At 53.0% G+C, this 16956-nt stretch overlaps 2 protein-coding genes across 21 annotated transcripts in view; one reads left to right on the top strand and one right to left on the bottom strand.

The window, feature by feature from the left end:
- KASH5 (KASH domain containing 5) overlaps positions 1 to 15767 on the bottom strand; it is a 32714-nt gene extending 16947 nt beyond the window's left edge. For 10 of the 20 annotated variants that reach the window (XM_078359398.1, XM_078359401.1, XM_078359404.1 and 7 more), the window contains exons 1-10: positions 15631 to 15767; positions 14467 to 14564; positions 13185 to 13321; positions 8649 to 8753; positions 7964 to 8150; positions 7422 to 7486; positions 5459 to 5594; positions 5106 to 5267; positions 3823 to 3940; positions 3461 to 3511 (exon numbers count right to left, since the gene is read on the bottom strand). In XM_078359398.1, the coding sequence (XP_078215524.1) occupies positions 3461 to 3511; positions 3823 to 3940; positions 5106 to 5267; positions 5459 to 5594; positions 7422 to 7486; positions 7964 to 8150; positions 8649 to 8753; positions 13185 to 13321; positions 14467 to 14501 (996 nt within the window). In that variant the 5' untranslated portion in view covers positions 14502 to 14564; positions 15631 to 15767. Of the gene's footprint in view, positions 1 to 3460; positions 3512 to 3822; positions 3941 to 5105; positions 5268 to 5458; positions 5595 to 7421; positions 7487 to 7963; positions 8151 to 8648; positions 8754 to 13184; positions 13322 to 14450; positions 14565 to 15630 lie in introns of all 20 variants that reach the window. The other 10 variants (XM_078359395.1, XM_035284932.3, XM_078359397.1 and 7 more) reach the window with 4 other exon arrangements.
- A 161-nt stretch (positions 15768 to 15928) lies between these two features.
- Positions 15929 to 16956, top strand: part of TEAD2 (TEA domain transcription factor 2) — a 48029-nt gene continuing 47001 nt past the window's right edge. The window contains exon 1 of the mRNA XM_054249341.2: positions 15929 to 16507. The gene's annotated coding sequence lies outside the window, so the exon portion shown is untranslated. The remainder of the gene's footprint in view (positions 16508 to 16956) is intronic.

Raw genomic sequence — 16956 nt, 5'->3', positions numbered from 1 at the left:
CAGCCCTGGGAGTGAGTCAAGGTGGAAATCTTGGCACAAACAGGAAGCTGAGCTAGTTAGCTAACCCAGCAGCCATTCTCCCCTCTTCTCACTTGTTCACCTCCCATTCTAGAGGCTGAAAAAGGTCAGATACTCCCCGGGCCTCCCTTGCAGCCGGGGGAGTTATGTGATCCAGTTCTGGCCAGTGAGATGTACGAGAGCTGCTGGGGGTGGGGTGAGAGGCTTCTGATGAAGAGAGAGCCATGAGGGCATTTCCCAGCTCCCCTCTGTGCTGTTTTCCTACTTTTGAGTGAGAATGTGAGATTGGGAGCTATTGCAGTCATCTGCAATCACGAGGCCACAGGCAGCCAGGGAGCCACCAAACCACCCAAAGACCACCTTCTTCCCAGAAACCACCTGCTTCTAAACATCTGGTTAAGGAAACGAGTGTCCTGCAGAATGAAGCCATCATTTCTTTGGTGTTCTCTTCCCTGGAGCTGAAAGTGTTCTGGACCCATCAGTGGCCATATTACCCACGTAGTCTGGTTATAATGGTTGAATGCCAATGAACTATAAGGCAGGAAGTTCTGCCAAGGGGCTTCAGGGAAGGTTTTTTATCTTTTTTTTTTTTTTTTGACAGTCTTGATCTGTCGCCCAGGCTAGAGTGCAGTGGCGCAATCTCAACTCACTGCAACCTTCACCTCCCAGGTTCAAGGAATTCTCCTGCCTCAGCCTCCTGAGTAGCTGGGAGTACAGACGCTTACCACAGTGCCCAGCTAATATTTTTAGTAAAGGTGGGATTTCACCATTTTGGCCAAGCTAGTCTTGAACTCCTGACCTCAAAAGATCCACCCATCTCAGCCTCCCAAAGTACTGGGATTATAGGCGTCTGGTCTTTCATTCTTTTACTTTTTTTTTTCTTTTAATTTTGTAGAGATGGGCTCTCGGTATGTTGCCTAGGTTGGTCTCAGACTCCTAGCCTAGGCAATCTTGCTTATCAAAGTGTTGGGATTACAGTTGTGAGCCACCATGCCCAGCCACAAGTTTTTCATTCTTAAAAAGAGATGTTCTGAAAAAATAAAAAAATAAAATAACGAAAAAGAAAAAAAAAGAGATGATCTGAAAGAAGCTGCCGCATCCTGTCTGCGCTCCATGCCTCACAGTGCCAACCATCCTGCTGTGAGATTCCCATTGCCCCAAGGGGGTGATCTTTCATGGAAGAGCCAGAAAATAGCAGAAAAACTTTGGATTTCAGTGTAAAAAAACACACTACACATGTAGGACAAAGATTTTGGGGTGGAATACATGATCTGCCTGGAGTAGGCAGAGATTCTTACAGCTGGGGGAGGAATGTAGGACAGTCAGAGAAGAGAACAGGCTGAAAATGAGCCCGGAGTTTTCCCCAACCCAGGGTTAGCTGTGAGGGGTAGAGGGAATGGATGGAAAACCACAGAGCACTGGGAAATCTTGGAATCTGGGAGGCTCTGCATGTCTTTCCCAGTGCACTCTTAGAATCATCACAGTGTGAGAATAATAGAGATGCTATTTTCTTGTGAAAGCAGAGTCCTCACTGGTGGGTCCTCTCCAGATCTCTGCCACACCAGCCTTGTGCCCTCTGGTCTGTCAAGGCCTGGGTGGGCTTTGGGACCCGTCAGGAAAATGAGTGAGGGACAGGGACTTTCCTAACAGCTCAGGGAGAGCAGAGTAGTCTCTCTCCTGCTTCTCGTTCCCCAGAGGAGCCACATCTCCCCACCATGAGCACCCACCCTGACCTGGAGAAATGAGGCAGGGGCTTTGGGCAGTGACCCCAGCCTGTTCCCTTTCACAGAAAAGCAGCTAAACCACCTCCATTGCCCTGAAAGGGTGTGGAAGTGGTGGAGTGAGAATTCTAGCCCAGATAAGGGATCACCTCCAGAAGCTGAAGAGGATGGTATGTCCAGAGATTCAAAGGCAATGAGGGCCTCACAGTGGATGCCAGCATACAGCGGTGACAAGGGCTTGGACAAAAACCATCAGTCTCATGAACAGCAGAGAGGACAAACACTGAGTGAGGACCAGTGGCCTCCTAGAGCACTAGGCTCCTGCGACAGTCTCCTGCAACTTAGATGCCACCTTGAGGTGGGGGGTGGTGACAGGTTTCATCATCAATTGATGAGTTTGTTTCAATCTAAAAAAAACTAAGTGGGCCCAAAATGAACTAAGATGATGTTTTTCTGTCTCAGATGGAATGGGGCTTGAATTAAATGTGAAGCTGAACTGGGTTTCTTCATTGTTTGCTAGTGCCTTAGTGGAATGCTGTCAATTCCCCAAACAAGGCTACTGAACAGACACCCGTCTTCCCAGTTCTTAGTAAAAGTAGGGCCGGGTGCAGTGGCTCACGCCTGTAATCCCAGTATTTTGGGAGGCAGAGGCAGGCGGATCACTTGAGGTCAGGAGTTCAAGACCAGTCTGAGAAACACAGAGAAACCCCGTCTCCACTTAAAAAAAAAACCAAAATTAGCTGGATGTGGTGGCACATGCCTATAATCCCAGCTACTGGGGAAGTTGAGGCAGGAAAGCTGCCTCCCGAGAGGCGGAAGTTGCAGTGAGCTGAGACTGCTCGATGGCACTCCAGCCTGGGTAACAAGAGAGAAACTCCTCAAAAAAAAAAGAAAGAAAGTAAAAGTAAAGGCTTGGAAAGGAGAAGTCACATGCGTAAAGGCTGCCTGGTGTGTAAGTGGCAGAGATGGGATCTGAACTCAACATTGACTTCAAATCCTAGTTTTTTGTTTTTGAGAGGCTCTTGCTCTGTTACCCAGGTTGGAATGCCACAATGCAGCCTTGGCTGACTGCAACCTCTGTCTCCTGGGCTCATGCAGTCTTTCCACCTCAGCCTCCTGAGTAGATGGAGTACAGGTGCCACTACCATGCCTGGCTTATTTTTGTATTTTTTGTAGAGATAAAGTTTTTCCATGTTGCTCGGGATGGTCTCAAACTCCTAGGCTAAATGGGTCCACCAACCTAGTACTGGTATTCCAAAGTGCTGGCATGAGCCAGTGTGCCTGGCTGTTTCATTCACTAAAAACATACTGACATATAAACAATGCTAGCTAACTTTTAGTAAGCACATCCTGTGTCCTACCTTGTACTTTACAAGTATCCTCTGGTTGAATCCTCACACAACCCAGTGAGGCAGATGCTACTGTTTTGTTCATCTTTATAGATGAGGCAACTGAGGCACAGGGAAGGGAGGGACTGGTCCATGTTTATGTAGGTGGCCTCAGCCTGAACCCATGTCCCATACTCTTGTCAACCATGGCAGTTCCATGGTGTGTTGTGACCTCAGGGACATTCCTACACTACTAAAATTCTGAGGTCTCCCCAAGCAGGCTGAAGGGTGTTTGGTGGCAGGCTGCTGGGGTGTTGGGGGCAGAAGGGAGTAGTGTCAAGAAGATCCTAAGGACTGGGGTGGGGTGGGGGTGGGTGCTTGGCCTCAGCTCACCTCCTCCTGTAGAGTCTCCATCTCAGCCATCAGATGCTGCTGCTCTTTTTCCTAACCAACCCCAGAGAGAGGACAAATGCTTCATTTCCAGCCTCCTTGCCCCCATGTTGTCCTTTTCCCACCCCTGAGAACACAACCAGGGCCTGGGTCATTGAAGGACAGGGTTGGGGGAATGGGTCTGGGGAGCCCTTTGTCATGAGAAGGATGGCAGATGGGTTAAAGTCTAGGGCGAACAGGGCCTGGAGAGAGGGAGAATGCTGGGTGACCTCTGCCCCTTCCTACTCCATAGTCACACTTGGCTGCTCTGACTCCAGGAAACAAGGAAGAGAGAGGGCACCTTCCTTCCCTTGGGCCAGACCCACCGCCTGCCGGGTTTGGGCAAGAAGGCTGCGATTCTGCTCCTCCAGGCTCTTGGTCAGAGTCTTCAGGTCCTCCAGCTCCTCATCCACAGCCTTGGCAAACTGCAAGGCCTGCTGGGTGCTGAATGGGAGTGGAGGCGATAAGCCACATGAGAGGAAGGCAGAGAAGCACAGAGACAGATCCATTCTGAGAGACAGTGGCAACAGAGAGATCCCAAGTGGCAGGTGGGAAGAGAGACCCAGAAAAGAAGAGACCTAGTGTGGGCACAGAGACCCAGTTTTAACCCAAAAGACTGAGAGGTGGGAAAGAGACCTAGAGAGTAAGAGACTAAAACAGGGAAACCACGAAAAACATAAAGAATGACAAAGCACAGAGAGATGAAAGGGCAAATGATTAGGAGAATCAGAGAGGGGAGAAGAACAAAGAGAGAAGTCTAGGCTGGGTGCAGTGGCTTAGGCCTGTACTTCCAGCACTTTGGGAGGATGAAGTGGGAGGATGGCTTGAGCCCAGGAGTTTGAGACCAGGTTTCACACAGTGAAACCTCATTTCTACAAAAAATAAAACAAAATTAGCCAGGCATGGTGGTACACCTGTGGTCCCAGCTACTTGGGCGGCTGAAGTGGCAGGATCACTTGAGCCCAGAGGAGTAGACTGCAGTGGAGGTTGCAGTGAGCTGTGATCATGCCCACTGCACTGTGGCTTGGGTGTCAGAGTAAGACCCTGTCTCAAAAAAAAAGAAAAAAAAAAAAAAAAAAGGCCAGGCATGGTGGCTCATGCCTGTAATCCCAGCACATTGGGAGGCTGAGGCGTGTGGATCACTTGAGGTCAGGAGTTCGAGACCAGCCTGGCCAACATGGTGAAACCCTGTTTCTACTAAAAACACAAAAATTAGCAGGGTGTGGTGGTGGGTGCCTATAGTCCCAGCTACTTGGGAGGCCGAGGCAGGAGAGTCACTTGAATCTGGGAGGCAGAGGTTGCAATGAGCTGAGGTCACCATACTGCACTCCAGCCTGCGTGACAAAGCAAGACTCCATTAAAAAAAAAAAAAAATGGAGAGAGAAAAAAGTCTAAACCTTCTAGGAGAAGATAAAAAGACCAAAACAGAGGGTGAGAGATAAGAACCAGAGTGACACAAAAGATAAAATACAGAAAAGGGAAAAGAAAGGACAGATACTGAGTCAAAGACAGAGCAGGATGCCTACAGCAAGCATAGGAGAGAGGCTGGGCGATGCAAGGAGGATGGAGGCAGGGGTGCTGGGGAGGGTGGGTGTGGAGTGCAGCCCACCTGCGAAGCTTCTTGCGCAGGGCCAAGATCTCCTCCCCAAGGTGTGCTGACCCCTCCTCGGCTGTCTCCACGCTCCGCTGGAGTTTGGCATTCTCCCCAGCCAGACGTCGGTTGCTGAGCTCCAGGTCCTCCAGGCTGCTCAGCAGGTCAGCTGTGGCTGGCCTAGGGGCAGGGAAGGGGCTGGGGTCACGGGCCACAGCTGCTGCCTTATTTCCCCAGGTTAAGATTGAGGTGGTAGGGAGATGTGGCTCCTTTGGGGAAAGAGAAACAGGAGAGAGACTCCTCTGCTCTCCCTGAACTGTTGGCAAAGCCCCTGTCCCTCACTCCTGTCCCTGAAGGATCCCAAGCCCTACCCAGGCCTGGCAGGCTGGAGGACACAGGGCTGGGGCAGGAGGGTCAGGGAGAGATGTGAGGATAGGTACGGCTCGGGTCTGGGGTCTTCGCCTCCGAAGCTCTCCAAGTTGGCTGGCTCCTCAGCTTCTGGGCATCCTGGAGGAAGACAGACAAGAGGGTATTGGTACCTGAAGTGCCCTTAAATGTAAGGTGCCCCAGGTCTATGAGCTTGGTCTCCATCTGACTCCACCCTCACCTGTGCTCTGGAGGACCCCACAGGCTCTCAGGCTGCAATTAGACCCACTGTAAAGCCCTCTGGCTTGTCTTCTACCTTGAGCTCAGGCTGGATCTTCCAGATAACCCCAGCCCCCCACATTCTTTACACCCAACATTAGGCAGCACTTCCCCTTCCCAGATCCCCCACTGGCTACCCAGCCACTGGGCTGACCTGGCTCCCTCACTCCCTGTCACCCCCATAGTCTAGCAGGATCCAGACCTCTCCCTCCTGCCCCTGACTCTCTCTGCTCCACCCCTCCTCTCTGTCTCCACACCCTAGCCCTTGCCTTCTCCTCCTGGACCCTCACCACAGCCTCTTCTCTGGCCTCCCGGCCTCTAGTCCCTCCTCTGCTCACAGCCCTCCCTGGGCCAAGTCTGATGAAGGAGGTTGAAGAGAACTTCCATCCCCACTTTCTTTTTTGTATGTATGGCTGGAGAAATGGAACATGACCACCTTTTCTTTTTTGAGTTGGAGTTTTGCTCTTGTTGCCCATGCTGGAGTGCAATGGCATGATCTTGGCTCACCGCAGCCTCCACCTCCCGGGTTCAAGCGATTCTCCTGCCTCGGCCTCCTGGGTAGCTGGGATTACAGGCATGTGCCACCATGCCTGGCTAATTTTGTATTTTTAGTAGAGACAGGGGTTTCTCCATGTTGGGCAGGCTGGTCTCAAACTCCCAACCTCAGGTGATCCACCTGTCTTGGACTCCCAAAGTGCTGGGATTACAGGCATGAGCCACTGTGCCTGCTCCTCTGCCTTTTTAAAGACAGGGTCCTGCTCTATTGCCCAGGCTAGAGTGCAGTGGTGCAATCACGGCTCACTGCAGCTCTGACCTCCCAAACTCAAGTGATCCTTCTGCCTCAGCATCCTGGCTGGGACTACAGGTGTGTGCCACTGCACTCGGCTAATTTTTAATTTTTAGTAGAGATGGGGTCTCACTATGTTGCCCAGGCTGGTCTCAAACTACTGGGCTCAAATGTTCCTCCCACCTTGGCCTCCCAAAATGCTGGCGTAATCCCAGCATTTTGGGAGGCCAAGGCTCCCTGCGTGAGCCTGTAATCATGACCACTTTTTTATGGAGCACTGCCTCTAAGTGTGAGGTCCTGGGGATATAATGGTGAGCAAACCAACCAAATAAACCCAGGGGCCAGTGGATAACTAAATAATCAGATTTCCTTTGCAGGTAGGTGATCCAGCGGAAAGACCTGCTAGTCCATGAGTGAGCATGGAGCAAGGAACTCTAGCCAGGGGCATCCCAGGGCTTCCCCTTTGCCAGAGGTATGATGGATGAAGGATGGTGTGAAAAGTCGGGCAGGGGGTGGGGATTGAGGAGTGGAGGGGAATAGCCTGAGCAGGGGCCTGTGCTGGGCAGAAGTGAGGCACATTCAAGGTAGGGCAGCAGAGCCAATGTGCCTGAGTGCCTGGACTAGAGTGAGGAGGAGGAGAGGTTAATGATGATGGAGCAGAGGTAGGCAGGGCTTTGTAGGCCTCTCTAATAGGGCTGGTGTGAGGAGGAATTGGAAACTACCCTCTGAAGAAAAAACACCCTAAAAGCTCAGGGAAGGAAGGGATGGAGGACCTAGAAAGCCACACTTACCCAACTAGGTCCCTGGTTCCCACCCTATCCCTTGCTCTGCCCTGGGTGGTAAGTCCCCACACTGTCTGACCCAGGGCCTGCCTGCTTCATTTCTATATATAGAAATCTCACCAGATGGCAGTTGCTGGGAGGTCAGGGCTCCCTCGAAGGCGGTCTCCTCTTCCAGCTCTAATCCCCTGTATCAAAGGGATGAGGCTTACAGCCCCCCTGTAGCCACCCCTCAATCCTCACCAGCCACAGGCAGGGGGATTGCAGGTGGGAGGAGGGGACCAGGTCAGGTAAGAGCTGGCACCACAGGGGAGGATGATGGGGCCAGATGGCCAGTGCCTGCAGCCAGATGGAAAAGCAGGAGGGGCAAGGGCTGGGTTTGGTGAAGGGATGGGGAGGGACTTCTCTGTCAGCCCCCAAGCTCCTCCCTTCTCCAACCCTGTTTTGACTCCCAGGCCCCCTCTGCCTCCTCATCCAAATTATTTTGTCCTCAGACTGACTCTCTATCTACCCTCTCTGAATCCCATCTCTTCATTTTTCTCTCCACAGTCTCATTTCAAACACAGTAGGTCCTTGGGCCTAAAGAATGCTAGCTGCAGTAAGTGGGTATGAGGTTAGATCTTAGGAAGGACTTCCCAGAGGAGGATGAAGGTGTGGGGACTCACCCATGCAGTTGACAGGCAGCAATCCAGTCACGCATCACAACCAGGAAAGTGTCCAAGTCCACGGTGGCCTTAGGGCCCTCTCCATTGGGGTCCAGGCTGTTGGCCAATGTTTGGAGGCGTGCATCCTGGGGACCCTGGCCTGTCACAGCCTCCAGGTAGGCCAGCACCTGGGCCACAGCCACAGTGCCTGGGACAGAGCATGAAGTGAGGGGGTCTGGGGCAGGTGGGGAGTGGTGGGTATGGAATGGCAGCAGCTTGGGAGCAGGATGTCACTGGCTAGGCTGGTGGCACTCCTGCTTCAGGCCCAGTGGAGACACATTGGGCAAGTCCTTTCCCCTCCTCTAAGTCAACTTTTTCACCTGTCCATCACAGGGTGAACCAAAGGGGATGGATATGGAGACAGTACCCCATGCCCCACCCCACCATGGTGGCTGCCTCCCTTCCCCATCCCAAGACCCCAAAACTCTACCCTCCTTCATCAATAGCCCCAGAGTTTTCCTCATTCTAAAAGGCATCCACCCCCTTACTTTCTTCTTCCTGAAGTTGCCCACAGTCATGCACTTTGTTCTTACAATACCCCCAAGAGGCGGCCCTAGCCCGGTTTTCTCTCTGAGGCTCCCCAGTTCCCAGCCTCCATCCCTATCCTGTCCGCACTGGTCCCCAGCACCCCTCCTGCCCCCACCACCTGTCTTGTGAGGATCACAAGCTTCGAATGTGGAGTTGAGTACTTGCTCCTCCAAGTTGAGCGGCGTTCCCAGACTTGCCTCCTCAGGCTGCTTCCAGAGGTACACTGTGGGGACAAGAGGGCCCAGCTCCCCAGTGAGAAGAATGAGGAAGGAAAAGGGGTGACCCCAGGTCTTCAGCCTCCTGGGCTCTGCAGAGGGGAGGGAATTCACTCAGAGCACCTAGAGTTAGGGCTGGTGCGGAACAGCAGGAAGCTTCAGGAGGGGGCAACAATGTGAGGGTCTCTGAGTCACTTCCCCCCATCTTTCAGACTAGGAAGTCCCCTCTGCTATCTTTTTGTGTCCAATTGGCTTAGGAGCCCAGATAAGGATGCTCTGAGATCATCCTCTCCTCCTCACCTCTCCAGCCTCCTAGGCTGGGCTCAGAGAGGGACAGGGCAGGGGAGGGCAAAGAAGAGAGAATTCTGGGAGGAGCTGAGAGTGAAGGGGGCTCAGGAGCCAGGAACAATCCAATAATGCGTGGGCAGCCCAGATCGATCCCGCCTGCCGCATCTCCGGTCTCCCAGCCCACCCTGGGGACCAGGGCTCTCTCCTCCCTGCATCCCCAAGGCAAGGCTGGCATTGTCGGAGCCCATGGCCAGGGGCTGAGACATGAAGGGATGGGGTAAACCAGGAAGGATGGGCAGTGAGGGAGTGGTTATGAGCTGGATTAGTGTGTCAGATCAACCCGGGTGCAGAGCCCAGCTGCTCATCTGTGGACAAGTCTCTTCTCTCAGAGCCTCAGTTTTCCTACTGGTAAAATAGGGGGTGGGTAGAGTGATCCTCCTCACCAGGGCTGAATTAACTGTGTATGTGAAGCACATTCGTATGTACACACACACACACACTCTCTCTCTCACACACACACACATTCATATACATGTCCTGGGGTCTATTTGTCTACTGCTGTAGCCATAACACCTGTACATAGCAGGTGCTCAACAAATGCTCCATATAAGAAGAGAGCCTCTGCTGCAGGAGCCACTGGCTTGGCCCAGCCTCTCTCCAGGGCTGTGAGTGACCTTCTAGGCTCCTTGGCCTGGCCTTGAACAGCTGGGTGCAGCAGTGTACTGAGCATAGGCTGCAGGACTGGGTAGATCCAGGGGGCAACCGAGGCTGGGCCTCAGAGAAGTGCCAGCACCTGGGGCAACTGACTCAATCTCTCTTGAGCCTCTGTTTCTTCCTCTGTTAAATGGGGTTGGTGTTACCTTTTTCCTAGAGAGAAAATGAGATAAAACCTAGAAAGGCTTTGGCAGAGGGCCTGGCACATGGTGGGGACTCAAGAATACAACTGAACACTTACTGAGCCTGTAGTAGGTGCCAGGCCTCTTCGAGCATTTTACATGAACCGTCTAGTAGCATAATAATAACTGATGCTATTATTATCCCTCCTTTACAGATGAGAGGACTAAGGTATAGAGAGATCAGGAACTTGCCAAAGGTCACCCTGTTTAACATATGAGTCACCTTTCTCATCCCCTTAACTCTTCCAGGGTTCTTTGTAGTGAAATTTGCACTCCCTTTGGCTTAAACCCATGCTCCTAGGTTTGGCCCTTGGGAAGGGGCGTGTGAACTCACAGATAGGGGAGACCAGGGCTTTAGCCCCAGTCTGTTTTTCTCCTCTTGCTGTCTTTTTTTTTTTTTGAGATGAGTCTTACTCTGTTGCACAGGCTAGAGTGCAGTGGTGCAATCTTGACTCACTGCAACTTCTGCCTCCAGGGTTCAAGTGATTCTCCTGCCTCAGCCTCCTGAACAGCTGGGATTACATGCGCCTGCCACCAGACCCAGCTAATTTTTGTACTTTTAGTAGAGATGGGGTTTTACTTTGTTGGCAAGGCTGGTCTTGAACTCCTGACCTCAAGTGATTCACCCAACTTGGCCTCCCAAAGTGCTGGGGTTACAGGCATGAGCCACTGCACTAAACCCTCTCACTGTCTTTCTCATGTTACATGGATGAGGACCCTGAGGCCCAGTGAGATCCTTCACCTAGGGCTGCTTGCCAGGGAGAACTAAGCTGGGAACAGAACCCAGGACTGGCACCAGGTCGTGGGGGCTCTGAGGATCAGCATGTGTCTGAATTTGCACCCCAGGATTCCCTCAGGGAGATGTCATTCCTGTTCCTGATAAAGATCTCCTTCCTCAGTGTCCCTATCTCTCTACTCTATGTCTCTGTCCCTGCCTCTTCTTTATGTTTTTCTTTGGGGCTCTCTCTCCATCTTTATCCCAATCTCTCTTCGTCATGTCCTATCTCTCCACCTCCACATCCCTTGCCCGTTTTTTCCCGTCTCTCCATCTTTGTGCTTCCCTTCCCGTATCTCAGCAAGTCTCCATTCCCTAAGCCTTCTCTTTCCTTCCTCTGCTATTTCTCTTTTTCCTTCTGCCTTCCTCTGTCTCCATCTCTCCTTCTGAGTGTGTTCCTACCTTTCCGGAGCCTCTCGAAGTTGGCTTAGCTATTGCCACCCGGATCCCGGTCGCTGCACGCCCTCTGCTGGTGCAGGTGAAGTTTAGATGGCCATCACTAGACAGCCTGTCCCTCTGGTTCCCACACCCCAGTGTCTGCCTCTGACCCTCCTATCTGGAAAGCCTCCTGAGGCCTGGGGCTTTGGAGAAAAAGGCGCAGACTGTGCCATGGATGCCTGGAAGCCTCTAAGAAAGGGGCAGTGGCTCATGCCTGTAATCCCAACACTTTGGGAGGCTGAGGTGGGTGGATCACCAGGTCAGGAGATCAAGACTATCCTGGCTAACATGGTGAAACCCTGTCTTTCCTAAAAATACAAAAAATAAAATAAAATAAAAATTAGCCATGTGTAGTGGCAGGCGCCTGTAGTCCCAGCTACTTGGGAGGCTGAGGTAGGAGAATTGCTTGGACCTGGGAGGCAGAGGTTGCAGTGAGCCGAGATCACGCCACTGCACTACAGCTTGGGTGACAGAGTGAGACTTCAGCTCAAAAAAAAAAAAAAAAAGAAAGAAAAAAGAAAGAAAAAAGAAAAGAAAAAAGGGGCACTGCCATCCTATCAGACTGGGCTCTCTTACTTGGTAGGTGAGTTTCAGAGAGGCAACCCTGTGCCTCCTCCCTACCCCCTCAAGCCGGCTTTCACACCCATTCAGCCTACATCCATCCATTCATTCAACAGTAACTGAGCTCCTACTGTGAATCAGGAGTTGCTCTGCGGCCCCAGCCAATAGGGTAGTCACTCTTTCTGGAGCACTTGAACTGAGGTGAATGTGGATTGAAATGCTCTATTAGTGTAAAGGTACACGCTAGATCTTGAGGACTTAGTATTTGAAAAAGAGAATATCTCAATACATTTTTTATATTGGCTATATATTGACAGGGTATGTCTGAATATATAAGGAAAATCTATTATTACTATTCATTTCACCTGTTCCTTTTTCTTTAAAAAATAATAAATTGGCTGGGTGTGGTGGCTCACACCTGTAATCCCAGCATTTTGGGAGGCCAAGGCAGGCGGATCACGAGGTCAGGAGATCGAGACCAGCCTTGCCAACATGGTGCAACCCTGTCTCTACTAAAAATACACAAATTAGCTGCACATGGTGGAGCATGACTTTAGTCCCAGCTACTCAGGAGGCTGAGGCAGGAGAATCACTTGAACCTGGGAGGTGGAGGTTGCAGTAAGCCAAGATAGTACCACTGTACTCCAGCTTGGCGACGGAGACTCTGTCTCTAAATAAATAAATAAATAGTCTGGGTGTGCTGGCTCACACCTGTAATCCAAGCACTTTGGGAGGCTGAGACAGGCAGGTGGATCACCTGAGGTCAGGAGTTCAAGACCAGCCAGGCCAATATGGTGAAACTCCATCTCTACTAAAAATACAAAAAAAATTTAGCTGGGCACACTGGTGAATGCCTGTAATCCCAGACACTTGGGAGGCTGAGGCAGGGGGACAGTTTGAACCCGGGAGGTAGAGGTTGCAGTGAGCCAAGACTGTGCCACTGCATTCCAGCCTGGCCCACAGGGCGAGATTCTGTCTCAAAAAGAAAATTACATATGTGGCTCATATTATACTTCCACAGGACAGCGCTGCTCTAGGGACTGGGAATACCAGAGTGAATAAAACAGACACTGCCTTGTGGAGCTCATGCACTAGCGGGGGAGACAGAGACAAAACGGATGACGCACTGATGTCAGCACTATGAAGAGAAGTGAAGCAGGGTGGGGGAGAGAGTGTCTCAGGACAGCTGCCTTACATAAAGTAAGTGCCATCTGGGCAGCGATGTGAATGGAGTAAGGGGTGCACTTGCTTGTGCTCTCACACAGTCCAGCCTCCCCACAGGAAATAAAGGGTATGGACAGGTGGGCATACAGCAGGCACTTAATCCACCAGAGTCCCTTCCCTCCCCTCCACCCTGCACCATGCAAAGTCTCAGCCACCCCAAGCCACCTCTCCCAAGTCTCCGAGTCACAGCCTGGTGCCCATTCACCCATGGCTCCCTCCTCACCCTCCCCGGGGCAAACAGGGTCCCAGCCACTTACTTTCTGCAGTAGGGCTGCCCACCGGGCTCTCAGGCAGGTCCATGAGCCACCCCCACTGCTGCGCAGCTGTTTGGAAAGCTACCGGCCTCCCTCCTTCAGGGGGAGGGATGGGTAAAGGACCAGCTGCCTGAGCACTCCTGGAAGGAGAAGCAGGGAATTGTGTCCTTAGAGCAGCCACCAAGGGTCGGGGCCTGCCCTGCCCCACCTGGGTCCCAGGACTTCTGGGTCCTTACAACCTGTTTGCCACTCCTACTGGAACCCGAGCAGCTCGCTCCGACCTGTTTTATGGATTGGAGGTGTGGGCTGGGGAATGGGGTGGCTGACATCAAAGGGGCTAGTGGGTGGTGGGGTCACTGCCTCCCTTCCTCCACATGGTTTCTTGCCAGCCCAGGCTGCCTGGTCCTCTTCCCTGGCCTTTGTCCCAGCCTCCTATCTCCAGGTTTGCCCTCCAGTCTGTCCCTACAGGGCCCCAGAGCCAACCTGCTCCTCCCCTGCTCAGTGCCCTTCCACGGCTCCCAGCACCCTGGGGATGGGCTAGACCCTGGCCCTGGTGCCAAAGCCCTGCGTGGCTGACTACCCACCTCAGCACCCCAAATTGTACGTGATGCTCCAGCCACTCTGAGCTGTGGGCCACTCCCACACCCAGGTCTCTGCCTAAGATGCCCTCCTTCGATCCTTCATCCTGCCTCGACTCTGCATGGCCTCTTCTGGGAAGCGGGGGGCTGTGTCTGGCTCCCACATGGCCCTGGGCAGCTGCTGTTCTTGCCACATCAGCCTGGATTTGGCCGGCTGGCCTCTCACTGGAGTTTGATTCTGCCTCACCCCTGCTCCCAACCCTCCCATGGCTCCCTAGTGCACCTGGACTAAGTCTCAGTCCCTCAGGCTAGAGGGGGCATCCAGTGGTCCTGGAAGCTCCTGCCTGTTTCTGACCCTTTTGTCTCCATCAAGCGACCCCTAGGTCTCTCCTTATCACGGCCCCAAACCTGCTGCTCCCCTGGGTTCCAATTCAGGATGCACAAAGTCCCCCATGCCCAGGCCACCTCCTCCTCATTCCTGCTGGCCCCACTTGCAGCTGCTCTGGGCAGTCCCTGCGGCAATGATAGGATTTTGGGGGTCCACGTCTTGCCTCCATTCTACCCAGGCTGACTGAATGCCTTAGTGGCTGCACTCAGGGTGCTACAGGAGAGACCTGGGCACTGCTATCATCACAGTGGGCAAGGGCACCCCTTGGGGCCACTGGTTGAGCCTGGGTCCACCTGCCCTCACCCAGCTCTCTCAGCACCTGCTCTCCTGAGCCATTCGGGCCTGCCACCACATGCTTCTGGAACATTCTGGAAACACGGGTCTTTGAAGAGGGGCCCTTCCAGGGTCTGGACCACCCTGCAGGGTGAAAAGGGGGCAATGGCCTTGGCCAGGCCCTGGCACACGGGCTGGGTTTGAGACAAGGTCCTGAGGGACCCCCAGGGGTGTTGGCTGATCTTGGGGGTCTCACCGTACTGGGATGCGGACACAGGCAGAATGGAACCCCAGCAGGAGCTCTGGGTAGGGTGGGCCTTGGCAGGTTTTCAAGGGCTCTGACAGGATTTTGGGGGGTCTCTGGCTGGATTTCTGGGGAGTTCCTGGCTGGATTTTGGGGGTCTGTTTCTGCAGGGGTTTCTGACTGGGTTTTGGGGATCTCTGGCTGAATTTCAGGGGTCTTGATTTCTGGGGTATTTTACTGGATTTCAGGGGTCTTGATTTCTGTGGAGGTCTCTGGATTGACTTTGGGGGTCTTGTCTGTGAATGTCTCTGACTGGATTTTGGGGGTTTTGATTTCTGCAGGGGTCTCTGGATTTCTGAGGGATCTGGGCTGGCTTTTCACGGTCCTGATTTAGGGGGTCTGACTGGATTTTAGGGGTCTCGATTTCTGCAGGGGGTCTCTGGATTTCTGGGGGGTCTCTGGCTGGATTGGGAGGTCTTGATTTCTGAGGGGGTCTTGACTGGATTTCTGGGGGTCTCTTATTTCTGGGGGCCTCCACTGGATTTCGGTGGTCTCCATTTCTTGGAGGGGGGTCTCTGATGGACTTCTGGGCTCTCTGACAGAATCCGAGGTCTGACTAGGCTTGGGAGGGGACCTGCCAGGACGTCTGGGGATCTCTGACGGCCGTCCAGTCGTCTCTGCTAATCTGGGAGAGGAACAGGATTTTGCAGAAAGTCTCTGGCAGGCTCTGAAGGAGAAGTCCGACAGAATTTTTAGAAGATTCTGACGGGATTTCGAGGGTCACCTATAAGATTTCCTAGACGGCTCCTTTCAGTGTTTCTGAGGGGATGTGGTCAGGATTTTAAGAGGATTTCGGGGGCTCTGACGCTGGGGAATCTCTCCCTCAATATGGGGGGTTTCGCTAGGATTTCGGGAGGCGCTGCTTCAGGGCCACTCTGGGGAACCTCGCCGCGGGGCAGGGCGCACCTGGAGCCACGTCCTATTCTCGAGACACCGCGGACAGCCACCAACGACGAACGGCAGTTGAGTTGAGGGAGGTGAGCGTGAGCTTTTCCCGCCAGAAAAAGAAGGCAAGGTGTCGCGAGTGCGCGTGCGCGGCGTCTGAGGCGGGGCGGGGGGGGCCCTCCGCCCCTCCCCGCCCGGGCTCTTCCTAAGACGCAGGCGCACACCGGCTGCCGACGCGTGGCGCTCTTGTGCGTTACCCGTAACCGTGCGGATGCGCATGCGTAGGGCTGCCTGGGCGGTGCGCCCAAAGCGGTGGGGCGGACGCATGCGCACTGGCCGAGCCGGCGGCGGCTTCTGGGTTTCTGACAGACTGGTGATCGAAGGCGGGGCCCGGTGCGCCCGCTGTATTGGGGTTCGGGGGTCTTTTCTCGGCATCGGTGAAATGGGGCCGAGTAAGGGGTATATTGAGCGGAGAGACTCCTTGTCCATCTCCCATTTCTTTACTTTTCTTTTCTTTTTTTTGAGACGGAGTGTTGCTCAGTCGCCCAGGCTGAAGTGCAGTGGCGCGGTCTCGGCTCACTGCCACCTCCGCCTCCCAGGTTCAGACGACTCTCCTGCCTCAGCCTCCTGAGTAGCTGGGACTGCCGAGGCGCCCGCCACCATGTCCGGCTAATTTTTGTGTTTTTAGTAGAGAGGGGGGTTCATCATGTTGGCCAGCTGGTCTCGAACTCCTGACCTCAGGTGATCCGCCCACTTGGTCCTCTCAAAGTGCTGGGATTACAGGTGTGAGCCACCGAGCCCGGCCTGTATTTGTGTACTGTCTGACACCCCCCACTGGAATGTGAGCTCTCTGCAGTGCAAGACTATTTCAGGACTAGAAGAACATGCCTGGCCTAAGGTGGGCACTCAAAACATTTTTTCTTGTTGAAGGTATGAATAAATGAATTAATGAATGAAATTCATGCCTCTTAACTAGTGGGCAGTGCAGAGTGATGATGATAAGGCCGTGGACCTGGAGTTAGAAATTCTTGGGTTTGAATTTTGGCTCCAACACTTCCTGGCTGTGACCTTGCCATAGTGACTTACCCTCTTTGAGCCTCAATTTTCCTCCCAGGAATGGAGATAATAATGGCTTCTTACCTTACCTTGGGGACTTAAGGTAATACTCCACAGTTTATCGAAGGTCCTTGTGAATTGCTATTTAGTGCTGTATTTTGAGTATTAGATGGTGACTTGTAAGGTTTAGGAAGAAACCTGTTTGCCAGGTGGTGTGGCAAGTAGTTAAAAGGAATCAGGCAAACCTAGTGGCATTGCTGTGTGACCTTGGCAAGTGACTTCACCTCTTTG

Source organism: Callithrix jacchus, chromosome 22 (genome assembly GCF_049354715.1).
Source record: "Callithrix jacchus isolate 240 chromosome 22, calJac240_pri, whole genome shotgun sequence".
Classification (NCBI taxonomy): domain Eukaryota; kingdom Metazoa; phylum Chordata; class Mammalia; order Primates; family Cebidae; genus Callithrix; species Callithrix jacchus.
This window is presented reverse-complemented; position numbering and strand designations above follow the sequence as displayed.